At 54.0% G+C, this 25370-nt stretch overlaps 3 protein-coding genes across 5 annotated transcripts; 2 read left to right on the top strand and 1 right to left on the bottom strand.

Annotated features, from left to right (window-relative positions):
* The first annotated feature begins 2732 nt into the window (after nucleotides 1-2732).
* On the top strand, nucleotides 2733-3901 carry Ppp1r27 (protein phosphatase 1 regulatory subunit 27). Its single transcript, XM_021214026.1, has 3 exons — nucleotides 2733-3016; nucleotides 3117-3267; nucleotides 3549-3901. Exons 1-3 carry the CDS (start codon nucleotides 2827-2829, stop codon nucleotides 3670-3672), a joined length of 465 nt encoding a protein of 154 aa, XP_021069685.1. The 5' UTR covers nucleotides 2733-2826; the 3' UTR covers nucleotides 3673-3901.
* Nucleotides 3902-4151: 250 nt separating this feature from the next.
* Mcrip1 (MAPK regulated corepressor interacting protein 1) lies at nucleotides 4152-10751 on the top strand. 2 transcript variants are annotated; one of them, XM_021213306.2, is made up of 5 exons: nucleotides 4152-4224; nucleotides 8804-8855; nucleotides 8932-9050; nucleotides 9643-9744; nucleotides 9893-10751. In XM_021213306.2, exons 2-5 carry the CDS (start codon nucleotides 8848-8850, stop codon nucleotides 9955-9957), a joined length of 294 nt encoding a protein of 97 aa, XP_021068965.1. In that variant the 5' UTR covers nucleotides 4152-4224; nucleotides 8804-8847; the 3' UTR covers nucleotides 9958-10751. The 2 variants fall into 2 exon arrangements, with proteins under 2 accessions (XP_021068965.1, XP_029402518.1); XM_029546658.1 differs by lacking the exon at nucleotides 4152-4224 and adding an exon at nucleotides 4387-4709.
* A 3716-nt stretch (nucleotides 10752-14467) lies between these two features.
* Nucleotides 14468-23419, bottom strand: Gcgr (glucagon receptor). Of its 2 annotated transcripts, none has more exons than XM_029546678.1 (14): nucleotides 23095-23419; nucleotides 18826-18963; nucleotides 18628-18730; nucleotides 17488-17595; nucleotides 17290-17411; nucleotides 17021-17127; nucleotides 16799-16931; nucleotides 16534-16693; nucleotides 16399-16459; nucleotides 16195-16264; nucleotides 15788-15876; nucleotides 15530-15668; nucleotides 15422-15463; nucleotides 14468-15119 (listed from the first exon to the last, which is right to left on the bottom strand). In XM_029546678.1, exons 2-14 carry the CDS (start codon nucleotides 18883-18885, stop codon nucleotides 14883-14885), a joined length of 1431 nt encoding a protein of 476 aa, XP_029402538.1. In that variant the 5' UTR covers nucleotides 18886-18963; nucleotides 23095-23419; the 3' UTR covers nucleotides 14468-14882. The 2 variants fall into 2 exon arrangements, with proteins under 2 accessions (XP_029402538.1, XP_021068523.1); XM_021212864.2 differs by having other exon boundaries at nucleotides 14599-15119; nucleotides 16775-16931; nucleotides 23095-23417.
* Between the last annotated feature and the right edge of the window lie 1951 nt (nucleotides 23420-25370).

The following is a 25370-nucleotide window of genomic DNA, read 5'->3' as shown; positions in this document are numbered from 1 at the left end:
GTCTCGCTAGACATATGCTGTACCACAGAGCTATACTTCCTGTTGTGGACTTTTTGTTTTTGTTTTTTTGTTTTTGTTTTTTTTTTCGAGACAGGGTTTCTCTGTATCGCCCTGGCTGTCCTGGAACTCACTCTGTAGACCAGGCTGGCCTCGAACTCAGAAATCCGCCTGCCTCTGCCTCGGGGATTAAAGGCGTGTGCCACCACACCCGGCGCAGTCTTTCTTTTCGTGTCAATCACCATAAGGGATTGACAGGTTGTCCAACTTGCTGAAAGTTGAGTATACTAGGTAGAGGGCTCAGCTAGGAACACATGACACAGTTCCCAGGAACAGTGGCTAGAAGACTTTGGGACCTAGACTCTGACTCAAACAGAAACCCCAAACTCAAGAACCTCTATGCTCTAAAGGGCCAGGGGCCTCACATGCTGACAGTTCCCAGACCTTACCTCAGTGGCGGCCACTCACTGATGGGGGAGGGGGCTGCTTTTCTGGTCCTTCCTGCCATTCTGTTGATAGCACCTTCATCCGAAGGCTTTCATTTGATCCTCTGAGCTGGGAGTAATAGACACAACTTTTCCACAACAAGAGAAAAGACAATCGGCACATCTAAGGGGGGAGGAGTTCTGTCACCGGGCTACAGCACAGGACATTCTGTCTCCTTACTTAAGGTAGGTAAGTTAGAAGACATGGTATCTGACTCCTCCCAAGCAACCAGGAGTTGGGGCTGTGTCCTCAGAGAGATGCAGAGGTACAGAACCATCCCCAGCAGGTTCTCTCAGAGCCTGTTCAAGTTTCTGTGGTAGTCCAGCTCAGGGAGACACCCCTGACAGGCAGGGAGTTCTCGTTCAGTGTGTCTTGGAACCAGTGGACCTCGGCTTTACACCTACAGGGTGTGTGACATGTTGGCTTGATGATGGCTGGAAAGCAGCCAGGTGATGTAAGGCCCACTGCTAACCACACTGCTGTCCCAGCTCGCCAGCCTGCCAAGTCGCTGTCCAGGCACAAGCCTCTCACGATCACATAGGAATCTCATCAGTATAGTGAGAGGGTTGTCACAAATTTATGTCCTAGCTCTCAATACTACTTTTTTTGCAGTTGTTTTGAGATAGGGTTTTTGTGTGTGTGTGTGTGTGTGTGTGTGTGTGTGTGTAACACCCCTGCCTGTCCTGGAACTCTCTGTTAGACCAGGCTGGTCTCAAACTGAGATCTGCCTGCCTCTGCTTTCTAAGTGCTGGGATTAAATAAAGGTGTGCATCACTGTGCCTGGCTGCTCTCAATACTTTTGAATATGACTGTTTGGGTAATAGGATAAGGTCGCACTGTAGTACACTGTGCCCTAAATCTTTGCAAGAACCTTTATGTCTTTGTAAGGAGCTATCTGAGCCTGATGTGAAAGCACATGCCTGTAATTCCAGCACATTTTTGAGGAGCCTGAGGGAGAATTCCGAGTTCAGGACTGGCCAACCTAGAAAACAACTACCTTTCCTGGGGGGTGGGGGAAAATAATAAAAAAATGTAATGGGGTAACTGATGTGGTAGTGCACACTCATAAACTCACTTGGCAACTGAGGGCAGGATGCTCAGGAGTTTGCCTGAGTTGCAAAGAAAAGTGTATGTGTGTAGGGGGCATAGGATTTGGACATAGGAGTAGACAGCAGCCGTTAGATATGAATGTAGGGATTGTGTGAGACTTTTAGAAGCCAAAGAACAGCAAGGACTGAGGCTGGTAAACTCCAAAGGCTGTTAAGCTTGATACAAAAGGCTCCCTCAGAACCTCAGAAGAAGCCCTTCCCGGTGTGAGGCTGCCAGCCACTGCAACCATAGGGAAAGTTCTTTTTTAACCCAATCTGCAGAGTTCACCATTAGCTTTCAGGGACACAGGGGAAGCTGTCGAGTTGGGAGCTATCCATAGCTCCATAGCCAAGCTTCTGGGCTTCTCTAGCTCAGCTCTGTTCTTGCATTCCGTCTACCAGGTAGTCTCATACCCCGAAGCCAAGCATCGCCTGATATCACAGCTGAACCTGTTGTAAAAGCAAGACAGCTGGCAAAGAAGCTACAGGAAGCCACGTATGGAGTCCTTCCCTTTCTCCACCCGTAATGGACACCATCCCCTGACTCTTAGGAACAGACTGGATGATATCTTCAACATGAGTCCATAGGCTGTCCAGAAACAAAGGCAGTATGTGTGTGTGCTGGGTGAGTCCCATAGGACTGGTAGTGTTGATCTGTCTGTAGAGTTGAGATGTCAGTACGATGCACCCCACCCTAAAGTCAGTTCTGGGAAGCCATTCTAGGAGAGGTGAGAGTGACACATTGGGAAATGGACAGGGCTGTGACCTCCTAAATGACAATGGATCGGTGCTCTTCAGATAGGGAGGGAGCTCAGCTTCCAGTAGGTAGACAGGTGATCCATCATCCTTCAAGCTTAGACCCTCTTGATGCCCTTGAGCTCACATCCACAGCTTTCTTCATGGTCTCTCTCCTAGTCCGTCTGTCCTCTACAAGGCACCTTCTAGATCCAGCTGCGGACAGGGAGTAGTAGCCAGGAAGGATCTGACCCCTTTGGCCGGACATAGCGACAGGTGTGCTGAAAGATGAGCCACTAAACATGATCCTGTGCTCAGAGAGCCGGGAGCAGCTCAGTTTCAGCCCCTCGCGTCTGCAAGTATGACCGCGAGGCTTTATATAGCCTCGCAAGCCCTATATAAGCTGGAATCGAGGTTCTGTCAAGCAGGAGAGCTTACACCGATCTGGTCTGGTAGGGATACCTCTCATTCATACCCACCAAAGTAGGGTCCCACAAAGATAGCCCACCTCAACCCCAGGATGCCCAGCCGAACAGTCCGCTATGCTCGCTACAGTCCCCGGCAGCGGAGGCGGCGGATATTGGCTGCTCGGAGCGTGCGCTTCCCTAATGATGTTCTCTTCTTGGACCACATCCGCCAAGGCGACCTGGAGCAGGTGGGGCGCTTTATCCGGGCTCGGAAAGTCTCCCTAGATACCATCCACCCCTCAGGTGAGTTGATAACTGAGAGTCTGGTCTTCTGCCACAAGGAGGCAAGGGAGATCCTGTTCAGAGTGTTATAGCTTTGACCCTGTGTTCCCACCCTGCCCAGGTCTGGCTGCTCTGCATGAAGCTGTGCTCTCTGGAAACCTAGAGTGTGTGAAGCTGCTAGTCAAATATGGGGCTGACATTCACCAGCGGGATGAGACAGGCTGGACACCACTGCACATCGCGTGCAGTGATGGGTACCCTGACATAGCCAGGTGAGACTTTGGAATGTGGTTCAGAGGCTTCATCCTAATCTCTCCAGGTGGACCCCCCAAAATATGGCTCTGAGGATGTAGGCAGCAACTCAGGGATTCTGGCAGTCTCTACACGATTGCAACGTTAGAGCAAGCCGGAAAATCTGGCCACAGCTTCCAAGGGGTCAGGTTTCTTCCTCCTCGCTCTGCCTGGAAAAAACAAACAGGTGACCCCAATATTCTAGCCCTTTGGCCCCGGAGTGGGCTGAGTAGGCTTTAACCACCTGCCTTTCACACCTCAGGTATCTCATCTCTTTGGGGGCAGACAGAGATGCAGCCAATGATGATGGCGATCTGCCCTCCGACCTTATTGACCCGGACTTCAAAGACTTGGTGGAACTCTTCAGAGGAACCAGCATGGACTGAGCCAGGCATGCCCTTCGGGGCTTGCGCCTCCTTGGAGAAGTGGCAATCACCTTGCCCCAAGGACTAGGGTGCCCACTGATCGTGCAGTGAGGCAGCCAGGCCGGTTAGGACTTGTGGGGCACGACCCTTTTGCCCCTATACCCATTTCTCTGGCCTGGCTTTTTCTCCAGGTATTTTTTTTTTTATGGTGATACTTTTTACTTTTTCAATAAACATAATTCCCAAGCTGTGATGATGACCGATTAGCGCAGCCCAGTACAAAACCATCGCCAGGTAGGCGGGGGCTCGCTGGCAGCGCAGGGCCGGGGAAATGAGTGTCCGGGACCGGTGGGCCGGTGTTCTTGTTCAGAGATGCCGGGCAACCCCTCCCTCCCCCCCACACCCACTCATGTTTCCGGGACGACCTCGCGCGCCTCCGACCTCGCCGCACTCAGTTCGCCAGCGATCACGTGGCCCGCGCCGTTTGCGCCTGCGCGCCTCGTCACTTCCGGCCGGCCCACTGGAAGCGGCGACGGCGGCAGCGGCGGCGGCAGCGGCGGCGAGGAGGGCGAGGTGAGGAAGGCGCGGCGCGGGAGGTGCGGCGGGGCGGGGCGCTGCGGGCTCCGTGGGACCTTGGCCGCTCCGCCCTGCCCCGCCCCGCCCTGGTGTCGCTGGGTCGCCTGGCCTGAGCGGGGAGAGACGAGGCCGGCGTCGCCGCGGGGTGTGGACGTGGCGATCGCCCCCCGGGAACCGACGCCCGCCCGCGGTCCCGGGGCAGCCCCTGAGGGCGCTTCCTGCTTTTGAGCTGCGCAGCCCAGCCCCCCAAACCGCGCCGGTGCCCTTGCTGGCTACCTGCCCTGCCCACATCCCAGTTGTCCTGATGCAGTGGCTCTGCGCAAGCCCGGGGCCCGTCGCCAAGCTGGACGTGCCGGTGGCCGGAAGTATCGTACCCCTGTTGACAAAAGCAGTCCAGATCCTGGGGTGGTCGTCCGAGATAAATGGTCTTCCCTCTGGACGCCATGTTTCAAACAGAGGGCAAGCTCAAGCAAAGGCCCCCAGTGAGTTGAGATCACCTAGTGGATTTCTGGGGAGTGTCCAGGACGTTTAGACAACAGCTATGTGACAGGAGAGCAACAAAAGCCTGGTCCTTCAGGAGAAGGGGTCTGGGTTTGGGTCCAGTTAGGGAATATCTAATAGAGTGACCAGACATTGCACCATTGATTGTAGTGGGGGACCACTTGCATTGTCACTTTGGTGGATAGCAAAGTGTGACCATCTAGCATCATGTGCCTGGCATATTGGAATGTACTTAGAAGAGTTGATTTGGTCCTGGATCTGTCCCCCTACCCTGCCTTCCAAAACCCTGGGTCCCATAGAAGTGGAGAGTTCTATACAGAATAAACCCATTCAGGATCTTTCCCAGTACGGGGGCTGTGAGCAGACTAACACGTGTGTCACTGGGAAGCAGCATTTCAGAGTTTAGGAACCTGATGTAGGATGCAGCCTGGAACTGAGGCAAGCTTAGAGATAATGAGCATCTAGCACCCCAGCCAGTTTCTGCAGCCTTGACGGCCCTAGAGTGTGTCAGGGCTGGCAGTCATTCAGATCACCTCTCAGGTGACAGCTGGGACATCCTCTGCAATAGGATTGTGAGATGCCCTCTTCCTGGCCTGCTGTGATAGGACCATGAACAGTGTATAAAGTTCCCAGCACAGGGGTTTCCCTCTGGTCCTCCCATGCCAAGGCTCTGCTGTGGCCTTTGTGATTCTTGGTCCCTGGACATTTCTGAGTCTCCACCTCATTTCAAGTATTGGCTGGTTCCACATTTTCTACTATATACTCAGTGGTTAGTTGTTAGTTTTTACTGGGATAATGTATAGTATAAAATGTAGTATGGCTTTGTCATGTCCATTATCATGTTGGCTAAAGAGCTGGAGGTCCTTCGTTTGAGGTATGGGCTTCATACAGCTATGCTTCCATCTTCATTGGACTTGGCAACTCTGGTGGTGACCACTTCATATTCAGTGAGGAACTCAAAACTGTTGTCTGGAGGACCTCTGGCCTGGGGGGCAAGGGGGCACATGGACAGGTAAAAAAAAAAAAAATCTGTTAGATTTTCAAAAGGCAGCTGTAGAGAGACTAAGGTGGGAAGAAAACCTTGGTCTGACCTTAGGCAAGACCATGTTTACTTGTCATCCCTGTGCAGTTGGCCAAAATGCCTGCAGAGGGAGATGGGATATGGCTCTGTGTAGGGGCAGAAATGACTTCATAGTCTGCAAAGGAAGCTGGGAACTGTAGTCTTTGAACAGGAAACTGTCAGGTTTACTACTGTCTATTATGGGGGCCTGAGGATACTAGCTGGTGACACACAAGAAACACATGAAACAAGAGCTCTATGACAGTGCACAACTCAACTGGTTTCCACTGAAGAATGATGGAAAAGTGTCAAGAAACTGTGTGTGTCTGCTGTGTAGCCAGTAGAAGCTGTGCAGCAGGGATGGGCAGGACCACAGCTAGAGGTATATTAATGGAGGGCACCCTTCGCCCATGGATATGTCACTGAGGGTCATCAGATCTAAGGTACTGTCATTGTTAGCTGTATCTTAAGAGTTCACTAAACAGAGCCAGGCATGGTGTCGCACGCCTTTAATCCCAGCACTCAGGAGACAGAGGCAGGCGAATTTCTGAGTTCGAGGCCAGCCTGGTCTACGAAGTGAGTTCCAGGACAGCCAGGGCGATACAGAGAAACTCTGTCTCGAAAAACCAAACCAAACCAAACAAAACAAAAAAGAGTTCACTAAACAAAAACAAAAAATCTTTACGGGCTGGTGAGATGGCTCAGTGGGTAAGAGCACCCGACTGTTCTTCCGAAGGTCCGGAGTTCAAATCCCAGCAACCACATGGTGGCTCATAACCATCTGTAACAAGATCTGACGCCCTCTTCTGGAGTGTCTGAAGACAGCTATAGTGTACTTACATATAATAAATAAATAAATCTTTAAAAAAAAAAAAACAAAAAATTTACATGTGTGTATGCACGTGCACACACACACACACACACACACACACACACACACACGGTGCCTTAACCCAGCTATTCAATAGGGTGATGGAGGGTTGCAAGTGCAAGGCTGCCGTAGTCAGCAGGAAGTTCAAAAGCAGCCTGGGAAGCAGACCTTACCTGCAGAGTAAAGGTGAGATCATACTTGAGTGCGTTTGCCTCGTATGCATGAGGCCCTAGAGTTATAGAAAAAAAGTCCTGCTAGGTTTTGATGTTAGGGGCCGTTGGGATTATTTCAGATACACATAAAAGGTATTGTAGAGTTGTGCCAGGCATGGTAGTGTATGCCTGCAATCCCAGCACTTGAGGGGGAGAAGGGGATGCCACGTTGCAGAATCGGGAGGATCAAGGGTTCATGGCTGGCCTTGACTACAGAGTTATTTTTTTGAGGCTAGCCTGGTCTTCCTATTTTTAAACACAAACTGCAAAAGGAACGTATTACATGTGGCTAGAGTGTTGGGAAGACCCTTGTAACAGAGAGAAAAAAGCAGAGCAAGGAAGTACAGGGTCAGAGGGAGTCTTTTCTGAACTCTGCTCCTGCTATCATCCTGGTGGGTCCCTCAGGTGACAGAGGCCTGTGCACATAAAATCTTTTGAAGTCAGACTCTCTCTGGCTGCTCACTCAAAACAGTGCCCCCTTCTACAGGTGACTTTTGTTAGACCACCACCCCTTTCCTTGGGCTGCTGAGCAATAGTCTGTGATCTCTTTGGTAAGGTTCTGCCATTTTTCTTAGCCGATTGTACCTGCTTTGGTTCTGGACCCCAAAACACCCAACCTTTTTAGGGACCCAGTTCATCGGTATCATACTGCTACTTTCCTTGCCAGTAAACACCTCAGGTTTCTCTCTGCCTCACCAAACATGAAGCCTGCTGCCAGCTGGGCTGGTACCAGCAAAGGCACCTAGGCAGAGGGCATGGGATGTATGTGCAAGCCAGGAGACCATTGGAGGATATGGCCACCATAGTCTGAGCTGCTTGGGTAGGAGAGGCACCAGAGAAGGGAGGTGTAGGGGGCAGGAGCAACTAAGCAAGCATCTATGAATCTAGGACAGAAAAGGGTATCTGTAAGGTCCTAAAGCAGTGGGAGCCCTGGAAGCTAAGGTAGGAACTAGCCAGTGAGCATTGTCACTCTGCCATGACCTGTAAGTGGAGCGTCCCCGTTTTGTATCATTACCATCATCACACCTCAGTGGGCTTTGATGTCCTGAGCTGACAGCTTTGGGAAAGACTAAGAGAGAGCGCGGCTTAGGAGCCAGGTTTGGGGGGGGGGCACAGGGTTCTAGAGCTCTTACAGGAGCTGGCTTGATGGGTTTGAGGTATTCATCTGTCTGAATAGTTAATATAATGGATCACTGACCAGAGAAAAGCCTTTGAGAAAGCCTGAGGTGGCATACTTGGGACTGTCTGGGTCTCCTTTGTCTTCAGCATCTGGGGTTGTCCCATCTGGACCAAGGCCAGGCAGAAGACCAATCTTGTATGACCGGTTTTTTCATCTTAGCCGTTAACTCTGAGATTCTGACCCTAAAATTAGATACTCCAGGCACTTAGGGCCATAAAAGACCCCTGGCCTGTAAATCGGTTCTGGTCACTAGATCTGGTCACTAGTGGACTAAAGTGATCAGCTCTGCTCCATTCTTCTTCCTGGTCTGGTGTGCTCTTGATTCTCCAGTGTTCCTGTGAGATCAGGAAACTTAAGTCGTTTGTCAAATGTCGCTGAGCTTCCGGATAGATGGTTTTCTCGCCATGAAGTTCCCATGGGTGTTTGGGAGGCTGAAGTGTAGGCTTTGGAGAAGCATGCACAGTCCAGTAGTGCTCTGGGGTGGAGCTGGGCTCTGCTGGGCTCTATTTTGTATGGAATATGCAGACTGAAGACAAGAGTGGGTTAGAGATGTGGCTGAACGCAGCGTCTGGCCTTGGGGGTCCTCTGAGTGACACTGACACCCCATAGCCTGTCAGGATTGCTTGGAGCCCACTGACCACTCAAGTCTTGGTCCCAGTCTGAGGATCCCCAGTGGACTCAGGACCACAGAGTTTGTTCCTTTCTCTGCGGGAAGGACAACGGCTCCAGTGCCTTGGGTTTCTGTTTTGTAGGCCGCAGGACCAGGAGCCGAGCACTAGGACTGGACATCCCAGCAATGACCAGGTGGGTCTCAGGGTGTGTGGGAGCTGAAACCCCATCTCTCCTGTGACTCCTTCCTTACACATGGCCCTTTCCCCAGCTCTCCTGTCTCCAGAGTTGTCTACAACGGCAAGAGGAATAGCAGTCCCCGCTCTCCCACCAACAGCAGTGAGATCTTCACACCGGCACACGAAGAGAATGTGCGCTTCATTTATGAAGGTTGGTATGCTTGGTGTCTGTGCTCTACTGCCTGCCATGGGTGAGTGCCCCACCACCCTTCCACTCTTTAGACCCTCAGTGAGAACCAGCAAGACTGGTGACAGAGGGACATTGGGGTGACAACACAAGAAGAAGGCATGGGGAGTGGGAGGAAGCCCAGAAGAGGCAGCATCTGGGGGACGGTCCTCGGGCCTGGAGGCTTCCTGGGAGAGGAGGTAGCTGTGAACACAGTTTCACTAAAGTGGACAGAGATCATAAGGTTAGAATTGAACAAATGTGCTGGGAGGTAGGGTGGGAACGGGTGGGACCACTGCACAGAAGGGCCTGGCTTCTGAGCAAGAGCAGGAGGAGCTGGTGCAGGAAGGGGTATAGTTCGGGGCTCTCCAAGACACCTCAGGGAGCCTGGTGTGGTCAGGAGGCAGAGGCAAGCCGATCTCTGAGAATTCGAGGTCTCAGACACGACTGCTACACAGAGAAACCCTCATCCAATAGAGGGAGACTGGTAGGAGCAGGGTCTGCATGGCCTGGCACGAGAGCAGAATGCTCTGTTGGCTTGAGTACTGCTGAGCGCTGAACCTGTTGTCTGCTGCAGCCTGGCAGGGTGTTGAGCGAGACCTGCACAGCCAGCTGTCCAGTGGTGAGCGGTGCCTAGTGGAGGAGTATGTGGAGAAAGTCCCCAACCCCAGCCTGAAGAGTGAGTAGGGCAGACATGGAGGAGCTGACCAGGCTTCTGCTTAGTGCCTGCACTGTGTCCTTCCAAGGCACCTAGGTGTGGGAGCCTCTAGTAGTGGGGAGCAGAGGGGGATCCTCTTCCCAGCACCAACCAGACTGTCCACTAACAGCCTTCAAGCCCATCGACCTGAGTGACCTGAAGCGCCGGAACACGCAGGATGCCAAGAAGTCCTAGAGTGCCTGGCGCCCTCCCCTGGCCTCCAGAAGATCAGGGTGCACTTGATGTTGGTTTCCTGTGTTCCTGTGGCACTGCTCCTGGGGGGTGGGGGGAGAGTGTGCTCTAGCAGGCCGTAATCCCAGAGCCAGCAGGATTGATGATCAAGGCCCTTCCTTTCCTCTCCAGTGTCTCAAGTTGCCCCTGTCACTGGGGGAACAGGGGTCTGGCTGTACCCGCCCCTGTCCTTTTCCCCTGGCCAACTGCATCTTGGGTAGCACCTGGCCCTACCTATCCAGCCCTCTGCTGTTACCTGCCATGCCTCGCCCCTCTCCTTCCTGGCTCCTTAAGGTCAGGAAGGAAAAAAGGGGACCTATGTTTGGCTGTTGGAACCTTGAAATGACCAGAAAGTAGGACAAGTGCAGTCCCACCTGCATCCAGTGTGGCTCTCTCCGTGGGACTTGCTGTTCTTCTGCCCTGGACATTTGGGGAGCTCTCCCTCCCATCCCCACTGTTCATCCTGACCCTTCCTTGCCCACTTTCAGAGTCGAATCAGCTCTGAGACTAGGACAGTGCTGGCTCTCTGAGGGCAACCAGGTCTTGTGCCCTGGAACCTGTAGCCCTGTGGTCACAGCAGTGCCCTTGGACAGGGCATTAAGGCTGACCCTGAAGGAGTGGTGCTGCCAGGCCTGTCCTGGCTTTCTGGGGTGTGCTGGGAGGATTACCAAGGCCCCCTTTTTTTTGTGCCCTCTTGAATCCAAGTGTCTGTAGCTTTGGAGACTGAGGGTCTGTAAATAAAGGCGGTGGCACTGGAAGTGGCTCCATGGCAGTCTGTCAGGCCCTACCCTGAAGCCGGCAGAGCTGCCTTGCAGGTCTGTAAGCCTCTGACCCGCCAGTGTAGTCTGGTGGGTAGTAAGGCTACATTGCCCATGTGGAACTCTGGAAGACGTTAGCACACTTCAGCCATGCTATGGACTCTGAGGAGCACTGTTGGCTCCTTGGCTGCCCAGCCCAGGGCTGCTGGGCCCAAGAGAGACCTGGTCGCATTTGACCTTCAATCATGGAAACAGCCCTGGAATGCTCCTGTTCCTGAGAAGATGCCAAAATGGAATTTATTTCAGGAACATGCTTTCCCAGAAGAGTATTCCGGGGCTCAAATGGCCCCCAGAGGCATCTCCTGGGTGTGGGCCGGGCAAGGCAAGTCTCCCCAGGGAGGCGCAGGCAAGACAGGGCAGTGAGAAATAGCTGTTCTAGGTGCCAAGCCACCCCCCATGTCTCGGCATTGTTCCCTGGGGCCTGTTAGGCTGTGGTGTCATAGGCTGTGGGTTACCCAGCCAACTCCCCGTTTTTGGGACTGGAAGGGGCGTGGACAGCTTAGGGGCTACCAGGACATGGGTGGTCACACTGCCCAGAATACCAGTGCATCCACTGAGGGACCAAGTAAGGTCCTAACCTGAGGACATGCTGCCTCCTAGTGGTGTTGATTTCATCCCAGCAGCCCTAGAACACTCGGGGCTTCCTGATCCTTTGGAGAGTAATGAGTGTACACTGGCTGAGCCAGTGCCACACACATGACCGTCAGCAGAATTGTCATGCCTCAACGTCTTAAGGTGATTAGTACTTCCTGTGTTGTTTCCCAGGCAAGGTGCCTGCTGCCAGTAGGCAGTCATGGATTCACTTGACAAGGTTAGCCCCATTAGAGTGACCTCAGTGCCAGACAGCACGCATGCCTAAATGCCGCTGAAATGTAAGCCTGACCAGTGTCTTCCTCTTAGATGATATTAATTTTAATGTGTGTGTGTGTGTGTGTGTGTGTTTATCAAAACAAAGTCTCACTAAGTAGTTCTGGCTATCCCGAAACTCACTGTATTGCTGCGTAGACCAGCCCTTAAGGCTGCAGAAGTCCACCTGCCTTTGTTTACCTGGTGCTGGGACTCAGGGTGTGACACGACACCCAGCTAACTCTTTGTGTGTGTGTGTGTGTGTGTGTGTGTGTGTGAGAGAGAGAGAGAGAGAGAGAGAGAGAGAGAGAGAGAGAGAGAGAGAGAGAGAGAGAGAGAGAGAGAGTGAGAGTGTCTGTAGAGCCAACAGAGGATGTTTGTTGGCTTCCTAGAACTGGAGTTACAGTCAATTGTGAGCTGACCAGTGTGGATGGTGGGAGCTTAATCCCAGACCTTCCAAGCGTAGCAAGTGCTCTTAACCACAGAGCTGCCTCTAGCCCAGCAGTGGCTTTGCTTTGGTTTCCTTGAGATGGGATCTCAAGATGGCCTCACCCTTGTGTGGTTGAGGGTGACCTTGAATTTCTCACCCTTCTTGCCTCCAACTTTGTAAGTTTAGGTGCCACCACATCCAGTTTGCAGTGCTAAAGATCCCGCTGGGCAGATGCACCATCATCTGAGCTACGACCCAGCCTCACTTTTCTCTTCCTGTAATCTTTGTTACATCAGAATAGGACAGTTACATGGTGATGTTTGTGTTCACAGTCAGAAGTGACCATACAGTAAATTGGGTTTTTGTACCCTCTTGCCTCTTGGAATTACTAAATTCTCCTTCCCTTTTCCTTTTCTGTGCATGTGTGTGTGTATGTGTGTGTGTGTGTAGCAGTTTGAGAAGCACCTGCTCCCTTTGAGACAGGTCTTTGATAGGCCTGCAGCACTCACCAGTTAGGATAGACCGGCCAGGCAGCCCCAGGGATCCTCCTGTTTTCCCAGCGCTGGAGTTGCACTTGCACGCCAGCATACCCAGCATGCCCAGCATGCATCCTGCCCTTCGTGTGGTCCCAGGGATTAAACACAGCTTCACACATGGTAGGCAGGCATCCTACCACTGCTCTGTGTCCTCTGCCCTTCAGGGTTTGTTGCTGGTGTATGTTTGCTTGAGACGGGGTCTCTCTGCATAGCCCTGGCTGTCCTCAAAGTCACAGAGACCCTGCCTCTGCCTCCTAAATTCTGGGATTAAAGGTGTGCACCGTGACTACAGCAGGTCCCTTTAGCCCAGGCTAGTCTTTGACTTGCTGTATTCTGTAGTTATAGGCATGAGCTCCTCCTCTGCCTTCACCTCCCAAGTACTGGAATGACCGCATCTGGTTGTGTTTGCCTCGGCTCCTGTAGGCTGATCCTAGAGCCCGAGCTCACCCACCTGTACATTTTCACCCTCTCCAGGAGACTCTGGAGCCTTCTAGCCCGAGGTCCCCTCTTTAGTCCACAGCTCAACTCTCCCAAGTCTGACCTTTGGTGGTCGGTGTCTTTTGTTGTTTTGTTTTTGTATCCTTGGGCTCCACCGTCATTTAGTAGTAGGAATGTCTACACACCAGACTCTAGGGAAACAAGTGCAAGTGATCTTCCTCCTAGCCCAACTCCATCACTCACATCCCTCTGGAACATTGAACATACACAGCAGGGACACACCTCCTTCATAGTCACATTCCTGTGTCCCTCCCTCCAAGGTCCCTGTGCACACTCACGCTTTGCTGGTAGCACCCACTATTCCTCTGGGGAGAAGGGGACTGATAGGCCGGACTGAAGGAGGGGACAGAACCATGAAGGAGGGGAAGGGTCTCCAGAAATAAAAGGATGCTGCATGCCTGGGCTGAGCTGGAGACTCCCCCACCACCACTGTGGAGCTATCTGTCATAGTTCATATTCATTGGCTAGGTGAACCTACCTGGCTCCCACCTCTTGCCCTGCCTGAACCAGCCTGCACCAGTTCCCTTGGGGACAGAGATGGGGACAGGGTGAAGGAGGACAAGGGCAGAGAGACTCAGGATGGGGAGGGCTGTCAGGAGGCCCCAAGTGAGCTGCAACCCCCAAGGCAGTCACCAACCCTGAGCTCAGCTGGCGTGAAGGAGAATGTATGTACTCAGGTGCTGGCTTGGAGTGGCTTTGTGCCCACAGCAGGCACCTAGGTGTCCAAGGCTCAGAGTAGAATCAGGATCTGGGGCCTGGCACATGGAGGTCTGGGATGATCTGCCTAAGGCTGCAAAGTCAAGAACTTTGGTCTCCAGCAGATGCAGCCAACATTGCAGGCTTCCAGCCCCTTTGTTTCCCAGCAGTCCTAGTAATCCAGACACCCATCTGGGTTATGCCCACCGTGCTCCTCACGTCCCTCCCTGCTATGCCCAGGCATTGGGAGGGTGGCAGGTTAAGGCCCCTTCAGGCCCCAGTGGTTGGCCTGGCAGGTGAGTCATTCTGTTTACCTTTCCTGAGTGGCCTCCTGTCCCTTCATTTGCTTCAATTAGCCTGGCTCTGCCTGAGCAGCTACAGGCCACGTGGCCTGATGTTGGCTGTGTGCACCCCTCCCCCAGGGTCCTGTACCATTTCCTACCAGCAACTTGAACAGAGGTAGCTGGTTGACTCTCCCCGCCCCCACCCAGTCTCCACACTCTACTAGATAGGCATCACAGCAGCAGCCAAAGGGACACCCTAGAGGGGACCACAGCCCTCATGTGTCCCATTCTGGACTTGTCTCTGCTCAGTAAGGCTCTGGCTTACATGGCTGAGCCATGTATTAAGCAGACTTCCTCAAGGAACAGCTTAGTTCTTTCCTGGATTGCACTAGCGCTCTACCTGCTGAGTGTGGTGCTTGTCCTCAACTGCTCCTGCTCGAGTTGCCCCAGCCTCCCAGACACCGTCCCTGGGGGCTTCAAGCCTGCTGTCCACGAGCTGTGCAGCAGCTCCCACTCGAGTTTTTTACTGAAGGACATAGCTGAGTACAGGGACCATGTCAGCACACATGGAAACACTCAGAGTTCATAGATAACATGGCTTCTCCATCATATCCAACCCCTACTCCATCACTGTACAGGCTCAGACAGGTTAGGAGAGTGTGCACAGCACAAGCTGCTGTCTTGCTGCGTTGTTGTCTCTTCAGCCTTGGCCAGGCATCTGGTTCTGGGTTGTCCTCTGAGGCCCTTTCTGAATCCAGCCTGGCTAGGCTCCAGTGGAGATTCAGGTGGGGCTGTCAGCCAACCTCGGGAGACTACTGGCCAGTGAGGTCTCTTTAGAGGGCTCACAGCCAGTCCCACTGCTGCTGCCTGCACTCGTAAGCCGAAGTTTCTCACAGGGATCACCATGACAAGGCCCTGCTGGGGCCATGTGGCTGCCATGGCTGCTGGCCAACCTTTCCTCCTGAAGAGCTTTGCCTTCTTGCCATTGCCTCCAACGCCGCAGTAGCTCTGCCTGCACCTAGAGGAGCCAGGGGTAGGGCTACTCTGCCAACCTGCCTCATTAGGATCTTGCCTGGGCCTCTCTGAGGCGCCCAGCCTCAGTCTAAGCAGACCCAAAGCAAGGCAAGTTTCACATTGGCTTCAGCAGGGCCATTTGTCACCAGGAAAGGCAAGGGCCACCTCATACACTGAACTCCCTGAGGACCTAGGGGGACCTGACATCCAACACATGCAACCTTAATAATGGGGATGAAGCAATGGTCATACCAGGGCAAGGCCACCCTCAGGGCCAGCTCTGACTGCGTTCCCAGCTTCACCTACCTCCTTGTTGAGGAAACAGTAGAGGACAGCTACCAGCAGACCCTGGGGAAAGAGAGTGGTCAGGGACAGCACTCTGGGTCCCAGGGATGGGGTACGACGGAGACTCACCTGGAAGGAACTGAGGAACAGGTCAAAAAAGAGCTTGGTGGAGCGCAGGGTGCCCTGGGCATGCTCATCAGTCACAAAGGCAAAGACCACCTCGTGGACCCCCAGCAGAGGGATGAGGGTCAGCGTGGACCTGGCTAGCCTGCAGGGGCAGAGCTTGAGAACCCTTACCTTCCAGGTCTTCTGGGCTTTCCCCCACAAAGGCACTAACCCCAACCCTATCCCTCTCCAGTCTGGACCCAGGCCCTTGCCCTTGCCCACCGGAACTTATAGTCAGCGTAGTGCATCTGCCGGGCACGCAGCTTGGTCACAAGAAGGTGAATGATGTGGACAAAGATGAAAAAATTGATCTGTGTGAGAAAGGCAAACGTCGGGGGCAGAGCCTGAGAAATTCCTGCATCCTACATGGCTCTCCTATGCCCCTGATACAGGTGAGGCTGCCGCCGCCAGGTGAGTCCTGGAATTGGCAGGCCCTGGGATTGGCAGGCATTCAGCCAAGGATGGGCAACCTGACCCACAGCCCAGCATGTACACCCTCCTGAGTGAGTGCTGGGATTGCCCACCCTCCATCCTCCTAGCCTCAGAAGGCTGAGGAAGGAAGGGCCTGGGAGAGCCAGGCCAGTGGTGGCCCTATCCCTGCTGATGGCAATGGGGCCTTGTTTCCTCACCAGTATGGCCAGGAGGACAGGAATACGCAGGATCCACCAGAATCCCATGTTGTCATTGCTGGTCCAGCACCTGCAGGGACCAGTTGCTCACTTATTGGATGGGGACGCCGCTCTCCAGCCCCTGCCCCTCCCTCCCCAGCCCCCAGGGTCACTTTACAAGGGCAGCACTAGCTGCTCCAGCCCACTACATTAGCTCATACTCACTGGACATTCTCAAACAGACACTTGACCACCACCCAGGGGATGACAAACAGCAGGGGCGCACCTGTGGGAAGCAGCAGCTATGGTCCCATGGCCCTGGCTAGCCTCCTTCCCCACTGCCCCCACGAGCCTACTCACCCCAGCCAATGCCCAGGTAGAGGTAAAAGAAGCTTCTCTCAGAGAAGGTGGCAAGGCTCAGCAGGCTGTACAGGTACACACCCTCTACCAGCAACCAGCAATAGTTGGCTATGATGCCATACTGCATGATCACCGTGGCCACTCTGCAGCCGGCCATCGCCTGAGCAAGGTGAGGCGTGAGCAGAGTCCATGACACCCTGTCACCCTACACGGGCTGGGGAGCAGTCAGATCTGGGCTCACCCCATCACTGAGCCAGACGCTCACACTGAGGTCATCGCCAATCTTCTGGCTGTAGCGTGTCTTCAGGAGCCAATCGATGACCAGCACAGAGCCGGCCTTGAGCACAAAGGACGCAAACAGGTTCCCATGGATGTAGTTTCGGGTGCAATGCAGCTTCCTATGTGACAGCGTATAAGCACCACTCCTGCCCTGTCCCTCTGTCCCCCTTACCACACTGGGTATTAGCTAGGAGCCACACCAATGTACCTGAGGCCCAGCAGGATGACCAGCGCAAGGAGCAAGGCCCCCAGGGACAGACTGTAGCCCACGGTGTACATCACCTGGTAGCTGCTATACATCTTGGCCTCCCCCTTCTGCAAACCAGAGGCTGAGTGGGGCTGGGCAGTGCCGTAGCCCCTGGCCCCACGCAGCCCCGCCGTGACGCCACCCCGTACCCTGAGTGGGGCTGGGCAGTGCCGTAGCCCCGCCCCCACGCAGCCCCCCCGTGACACCACCCCGTACCCTCCAGAGCTGACCTGGACCTCGATCTCTTCATCATCCAGCTGACACTGGGAGGCGTTGCGCAACGGCTGCCCCCGTGGCCCTCGAACCCACTGCCCATCGGGCCCACACCTCTTGAACACTAGGCGGTGCTGCACTGGGACATGGGTGCAAGCTCTGGTCAGCCCACTCCCAAGCTCACCCCCTCAGCCTCCCAGGCCTTCCACTGTTACCTTTGTGGTACCAAGGTAGGTACCAGGGGCAGGAAATGTTGGCAGTGGTGTTAGGAGGGGTGTCAGGCCAGCAGGAGTACTTGTCGAAGGTTCTGTTACAGACCAGCTCTGTGAAGGTGCAGGAGGATGGAGGAGGGACCAGAAGTCCCTTGAACATCCCCATCACTACACGGAGCCTGCATCTAAAGGGGCCGCCTCCCTGATGTGGACCACAAGGGGCATCCCCTGGCCAGTGATCTTGCTGTCTAGACTCCATGACTACCTCCCTCTGCAGCCCAGCAACATTTGTGTTAGCCCAAGGCACCCTTCCTTTAAGACATCCCATCTCAAATGTGCACCAAACCCATTTTGGGTCTTTCCTCTCTGGGTCTTTTTTTTTTATTTTTAATTGTAACAATTTTTTACATTTATTTATTTGTTCATTTGCTTAGTGTGTGTGTGTGTGTGTGTGTGTGTGTGTGTGTGTGTGTCTGTGCATATGTGCATGCACTCAGAATCATACATGTAGGTACACCAGCGTATAGGATCATAGGGCAACTTGCAGGAATCATTTCTGTGTTTTCACTGTGTGAGTCCCAGAGCAGGGCCTGTATCTGCTGAGCCATCTCACTGGATCTCACTGGCGGCTCCTGCCTGGTAATGCATTCCTTTGCAGATATTGCTCTCCAGTTTGGTTGGCATCCTTTCCGGGCCCAGCCATAGCTCCCGCATCCTTCTCCCTCTCTCCCTCCCAGGCGTTTGTCATCTCCCTCAACTGAGCGATAAGGACCCAATCTCTCTTGGCACCCATCCTGTCCCTACTCACTGTCTGCCCAGTGTGAGCGATGACAGCAGAGGAGACATCAGCCGGCTGGGGATGAGGGCATCCCACGGCAGGGAGGATAGCCTCCAGCAGGGAGGACTGCAGAGCCAACTATGAGGCAGTTCTGCATTTCTACTGTTTCCTGACCATGTAGCCTTAGGGAAGCCACCACCTCTGGAGGTCAGTCACCTGGCCTGTAACTGGGGCAGTGACTTATAAGTACACTCCTACAAGTTCTCTGACTGCACATCCAAGCAAGGTGACAGGACACGGGAGTTTGTGTGTGTGTGTGTGTGTGTGTGTGTGTGTGTGTGTGTGTGTGTGTGTGTGTGACTTACCAGTAGGTGGGGGCAGCAGGCTTAGGTTGTGGTGGCATTGGTCACTATAGAGCTTCCACTTCTCAAACAAAAAGTCCATTACCTGGGCAGAGGGTGCCTCTGGCTGGGAAACAGGTAGACAAGCGACCAGGGAGCTGTCAGCACTTGTGTAAAGAGCAGGCAACCCTCCATGCAGGGAGTGGGGTGCACAGCACTCACCAGACATGACAGCACCAACAGCAGCAGCAGGTGGGGACAGTGGAGCTGGGTGAGGGGCATGCCTCTCGGTAGCCACGCCCCACATCTGGCAGAGGTTGCACGCCTGGGTCCTCCGGAGTGTGTACACCTCTCCTCAGGCTGCAGAGAACCAGAATAGTGGATTCTGGAGAAAATCTGCAGAGCTTCCTGTTCCCCAAAACCAAGCCTCTGAGCCCAAGGCCTCCCGACAGCCGAGCTTTGGGGAGGAGACACATGAGTGGCTCACAGTGCCAATTCAGAGACAAGTGACTACGGGCAACTGTTTTCCTGCTACATGGGGTTGGCTGGCTGAGAGCAATCACCTCCCTATCTGGTCACCCAAATCTCTCAGAGTGGCAACAACAACTCAGCTATGTTGTCCTAGCCTAGACATCTCCACCTATTCTTAGCCCATGGGAAAGCTGACGAACCAGGCACCCTGCCCTGGGATAGAGAGAGTAAGGGTGTCCAGGCATCGCCACTTGGTCCTCGAGTAAGGCTGTCCAGGCACATCACTACTTGGTCCTCGAGTAAGGCTGTCCAGGCATCGCCACTTGGTCCTCGAGTAAGGCTGTCCAGGCGCATCGCCACTTGGTCCTCGAGTAAGGCTGTCCAGGCGCATCTCCACTTGGTCCTCGAGTAAGGCTGTCCAGGCGCATCTCCACTTGGTCCTCGAGTAAGGCTGTCTAGGCATCGCCACTTGGCCCTCGAGTAAGGGTGTCCAGGCGCATCGCCACTTGGTCCTCGAGTAAGGGTGTCCAGGCGCATCGCCACTTGGCCCTCGAGTAAAGGTGTCCAGGCGCATCGCCACTTGGTCCTCAAGTAAGGGTGTCCAGGCGCATTGCCACTTGGCCCTCATTCCAGGTCAGTTCCGAGCCAGGGCCCAGATGAGGGACACCTCCGCCTGATGTTTTCTGGTGGGAGCGCCTGTGACAGATCCTGGTCACCAGCCCCTCGCTGCACCAGCACCCTTTTTGGCTCTTGTGATAGTTTATACATTCTTGGCCGAGGAAGTGTCACCATTAGGAGGTATGGCCTTGTTGGAATAGGCGTGTCGTTGTGCATGTGGGCTTTAATACTCTTGTCCTAGCAGCTTGGAAGCCATTCTTCCACTAGCTGCCTTCAGAACAAGAGGTGGAAGTCTCGGCCCCTCCAGCCCCACATCTGCCTGGACGCTGCCATGCTCTCACCTTGATGATAATGGACTGAACCTCTGAACCTGTAAGCCAGCCCCAATTAAATGTCATCCTTATAAGAGCTGCCTTGGCCCCAGTGCCTGTTCACAGCAGTAAAACCCTAACTAAGACAGCTCTGATGGATTCTCATGGCAGAAAAGCAAAGAGCTTCTTGGGGCCTCTGTCCTGTGTACCCACAAACAGAATATACAAGATAGAGCCAGGTATGGCGGCACATACCTGTAGTCCTAGCATTCAGAAGGTGGAAGCAAGTGTACTACCCACAGTTCAGTGTCAGCCAGGACTATATAAAAAGACCCCCTGGGGTGGGGGAGAGAGGGCGGGGATGAGAGAGAAGAACCCAACTGGCAAAAAGTGGACCCCTGGGTTTTCAGCCTGCTGTGATAAGCCCAGCTGAGTTCTAGGAACAGCAGCTTGGTAGGGCTCCCCTTCTGCCCTCCTGCACTTGTGCCCCCTTGTGAATCACACCTGGCTCACAACCTACTGAGGGACTCCTGAGCCAAGCCCTTGGTCAACAGGGTCTGGCCAGAGGCAAGATCCAGGATTTCAGGTCTCTGAACCCTCAGGGCAAATACCCTCAGAGTAGAGGGTTCCTGCTGGGGACAAGGCAGCAGACAGGTTGTGAAGGTGAAGGCGGTTCAAGTGTCCCTATCTCTGGGGTCGCCAAGTGGCATGGCATGACTCTCCTGATTTGCATCAAACTGTCTCAGATTACTAGTGGACTGGATACGGAGAAGCCAAAAGCCAGAAGCTGGCTCTTCACACACTATGCCTGGACTCCACCAGAGCTACTGGGGTCTCATAGAGGCCTGAAAGAGTAAGGGTGGAGGCAGGAAGGCTTTAGGGCAGCGTGAAGATGATAAGGGATGAGGAGCGTGGGTAGATATAGAGTGGAGATACAGGGAAGGGGCATGGTGGGGAAGGATGTGGTCCAAGATCCTGCAAGGATGAAGACCAAGACAGTGGGGAGGATAGTTCTTAGAGCCCAACAGCCCAGCCTGAAAATGTAAATTCTCAATAACTGCTAGGTGGTGGTACACACCTTTAATTCCAGATTTGGGAGACAGAGGCAGGAGGATCTCTGAGTTTGAAGCTAGCCTGGTCTACATAGTGAGGTCAGGGATACCCAGGGCTACACAGAGAAACACTGTCTCAAAACAAAACAAAACAAAACAAACAAAAGAAAAAAGAAAAAAAAAAGAAAAAAGAAAAATTCAAAAATAAGTAAATAACAAAGAGTCACAAATGTGAGACCAAGAACCCTTGAGGATTTCTTTCCACACACAGTTTAGCACTGAGACCACAGTGGGTGGGCTCAAAACCACTGGGGGCTGGATTCCTAAGGGTTCAATAACCTCTAACCAGGTCTCTCACACAAAAGTGGCAGAAAAGGTGGGTGAGTGCTCTATTCCTGTGGATGGGATAACAATGGGGGTTCTGACCAGTGAGCATCGGGGAACTGAGGCTGACTTTCAGCTCCACAAAACTGAGACTCTGGGTCTGCAGAAAACATCTGGACTTGAATGAAATCCAGTGAGGAGAGCAGATGTATGAAGAGCAACACAGTATCCTTTCCCTTTCCCTGAGTTGTGTCATCAGTAGGATAGGACTGATGGCAATCTCTGGACCTATGCAGTGTGCCTCCTGTCCCCATGGTGGGCAAATACTGACACCCAGACAGAGCCCATCAGCTCTGATAAATACTCAGGGTGACAGGCAACCAGGTGTGGACGCCACTCTCTAGCGCCTGCAGTTCTGGCCCTTTTTCCACCTTATTACCCTCCCTGGCAGGGAACAGATGGGGGTAAGGTACAGTAGACCAGGGACCCTACCCTCTTCCTCTTGAACTAGGCTGCTGAAATCTCTCTCTCAGTGAGACCCAACTGTAGGTGAAGTACGGAAGATACAAGTCTGAATCCCTAAGATGTCTACCTATCTTGCCTTTAGATCAATCCCCCTTTTTCACAGCACATATCTGGCACACCAGCCACCTGGCCTGGCATTGTCCCATGCCACTACCGCTTCCAGCAAGCTCCAGCAGGACAAAGGACACGTGGGTGTTTGCAGTGTGGCCACTGATTTTCTCTGCAGGTGGCCGAGGGTGTTAGATTGATGGCCTAGTGGCCAAAGGGAGGCGTTGTCAGCTCTTCTTGGTTCCTTAGAAGTCAAATTAGCAACGGTTTTGATCTTAGGAATCCCCAGAAATATCAACTGGAAGGGGGTTTTGGTCAAAACAGAGAAACTAGACCAGGTCATAGTCCTATGGTAGGGACGAGATCAGGGCCACAGGCTGTGACAAAGCCTAGTTCCTGAGTCCTCCCCCGAAAAGTTGCGGAGATACCCACCGGCTTGGGTGAGCTCAGATTCCCCCTTCTATGTCTCCAAGACAGAAGAACAGCAAAATATGCCTGGGCGACCCTCGGAGAGCTAAGAGGTGAGGGATCAGTCGGTTTGCGACAGAAATTTTCGCGGGTCTGAAGTGGGAAGGTGGTCTCTGGAGAAACGGGAGCCGAACAAGGGCAGTGACCTGCGCTCGCAGGGTAAGAAGAGCCCTCCATGTACGGTGCCTACATATCTAGCCCGCAAGACTGGGACACCGCTAGGAAGTCCTGGCGATTAAGGGACACATAGGAAGGGGAAGCGAATCCATCCAAAGGGGATGAGTGAACCTTTGGGGTGTGAGGGGCTGGAAGGTGGGGTGCGTTGGGCGTTCAATGAGGCAGCAGGATCCACGTCTGCACTCACCCTCTCCCACCTTCCTGGATTGCGCTCCCAGAGAACAGAAAGGAGAAGTTGAGACCCCTAACCTGCCAGAGACGGTAGGGAATCAGGTGGCCCTAACGGTGACAGTAGGACACATTTCCCGGTTTGAAAACTAAGGTGTTAGATCGGGGCGAGAACAGCGACTCTCAAAACCCCAGGGACAGTTGGCTTACGTCCAGGCCCGAGGGCCAGCTCCCCGCTCCCCTCTTCTGGGCGCCCAGGTCACGCTCGTGCTCCAGCACCCCACAGACAGCCTGAGACCATCCCCTCGGGGCCCGACCCTAGTGCTCACTGCGCTCAGTCGCCGGGGCTAAGGCTGGGCTCCTCGCGGACCTCGAGCGTACTCGGATCTGGGCGCGGGCGACTGCTTGTCTCCGCCGCGTTGTGATCGGGGTCGGCGCCAGCTCCGCGCCAGCCGCTCGCAAACTTTCCAGCGGCGACGCTGGGCGGCGGCGGGGAAGGGGGAGGGGTGGGGGCGGGAGCGGCCCGCGGGGGAGGGGGAGAGATGAGGGTCCGCGGCCCCGCCTTAGTGCAGCGGACCTGCAGCGAGCTCTCAGACCTTCTCGGTGTAACCCCGAGTATCTCTCCTGTGCTGAGCTTGCCCTGCAGGTCTGCATCCCGCGCACTCCTTTCCCCTCCCCTCTGGCACACAGGAGCAGGCCCTGACCCGAATCCGACCCCACGGGTCCCTTCCGAGAACCCTCACCAGGTGTACCATAACCCTGAGAATCCAACCTTGCGCACCCTGGACTTCAGAGAGCCACGGGTGAATTCTGACCTGGCAGGTGCGAGTCCTGGTGGGTCTGAGTTCGCCAAGTGAACAATACGTGACTCAGTGCGCCTCTTTCTCTTGCAATGTCCACTGTCCTGGGGTCTCATCATTGCGTTCAGGTTTGCAGCCTTGATTTTCTAGAAGGATTAAGTCCCTTGCTTAACCACATCTGGCTCCTGGCTGGAAGGTTGCAGCTGCCACATATGCACCATGGGTGGGAATAGAGGTGGGGGAGGTCAGGATACATGGGTCCTCTACAGATTTCAGACAAGGTGATCGCTAAGAGTGCCTGTAAACCCTTTTCAGGTTACATGCCCTGGGGGCCTCGGGGACTCCTGTCCGATAAGCCCTCAAGCAACACTACTCGTTTGACAATCCACTAACTTGCCCCACGTTCTCAGTCGGCACAGGTCTTTCCTAGATGCCTCCTTTTCTGGAGAGTCAAACGTTCTGAGCCACATGCCTGCCTTTCGCTCCTAGACTCAGCCCCAGGAGAGGACGTTCTCCACTTTCCCCTCCCACCTCTCCACCCCAATGAGCCCTTGAGCCACCTTTTGTTGCCTCATCTCCCCTCCTGCCCAGTGACCTCGGGGTCAGAAACTCCCTTGGGTGTTTTTGGGCTTCCACTTCTCCGGCTTCTTCACATCCTGTAACTGTCATGTTGCTTTCTAGAAAGTTCTCCCTGTAACTGTGGCTTTCAGAATGGGTACTCACAACTTCCCTCCCCATTTCCAGTCCCCAGACCAGTCCTCTGAGGCCCACGTGTGTCCCCTCCTCCACCTCATACCTGCAGATCATCTAGTAAAGAAGCCAAGCCCCTCTAGGGAATCCAGTCCACCACCAGGGTCTCTCATCTGGAACACATGTGGTCTCTTCTCTGTCACCCACTGCCCCTTCCTCAGAACTCCCATGGGCCTTGGGTCAGTTTCTCCTCCAGATGCTGTCCATCTCCAGGACTCTATGTCTATTTAGGGGACATTGGATCCTGTGTCCTAACCTGTGGGTCCCCTCACCGGTGAGCTGGCCCACCCTCCAGTGCCTAGTAGGCAGACCCTGCTTTGTACATGTCTATAAGGTCCACAGGAAGACCCCGCCAGGATTCGGGGCAGGGATGCTCCACGGGGCTGTGTCTTCCATGCCTTTATCTTCGGAAGAGTCCACCAGAAATCCTGCCAGGGAGCTGCCCTTTTCTGGTTTGATCCAGGCAGTGGCCAGAAGGCAAAGGTTAGAAGGCAAAGAGCTGTTTGTTTCCGCCGCCCTGTGGGGGCCACTTGTGCAAGGCTGAGGGACAGATACAGCCCCTCCTTCATTCAGTTCCTGTTCCACCTCCCTGGTGGGGCACAGGCTGGGAGGATTGCGCTCCATAGCAAAGGTCTGCCCCTCTGTGACCTGGTAATGAGACTTAGGGACGAGGGGTGCCAAGAACTGCACCAGTGTGGCCCTGGGCTGGAGGTGCTCAGCCTACAGTGGCCAGGGGCAGAGTGGGAGCAGGCACTGGTCTGCAGTCACCCCTGTCTAGGTTCTGTGGCTCAGCTGGGGTTCCTGCACTTCAAGGTAAGTCTTCCCTGGAGGATGGAGGTCTTTCCCTTCATGAGGACCTTACCCCCCCACACACACACACACCTTGTTTTCTTTTGGACAGACTGGGGAGAAGGTGGCAGAAAGAGGCAACTTTGAGAGCATAGGAGAATAACACAGGGCTGGGCGCAACGTGGCTGGCCCCAACGTGGCTGGCCCCAACGTGGCTGGCCCCTGGTGGGCTCTCTGCTTACCTCCCTAAAGCCTCTGCTCACACT

The sequence above is a fragment of the Mus pahari genome, chromosome 14, assembly GCF_900095145.1.
Source record: "Mus pahari chromosome 14, PAHARI_EIJ_v1.1, whole genome shotgun sequence".
In the NCBI taxonomy this organism is placed as follows: Eukaryota; Metazoa; Chordata; class Mammalia; order Rodentia; family Muridae; genus Mus; species Mus pahari.
This window is presented reverse-complemented; position numbering and strand designations above follow the sequence as displayed.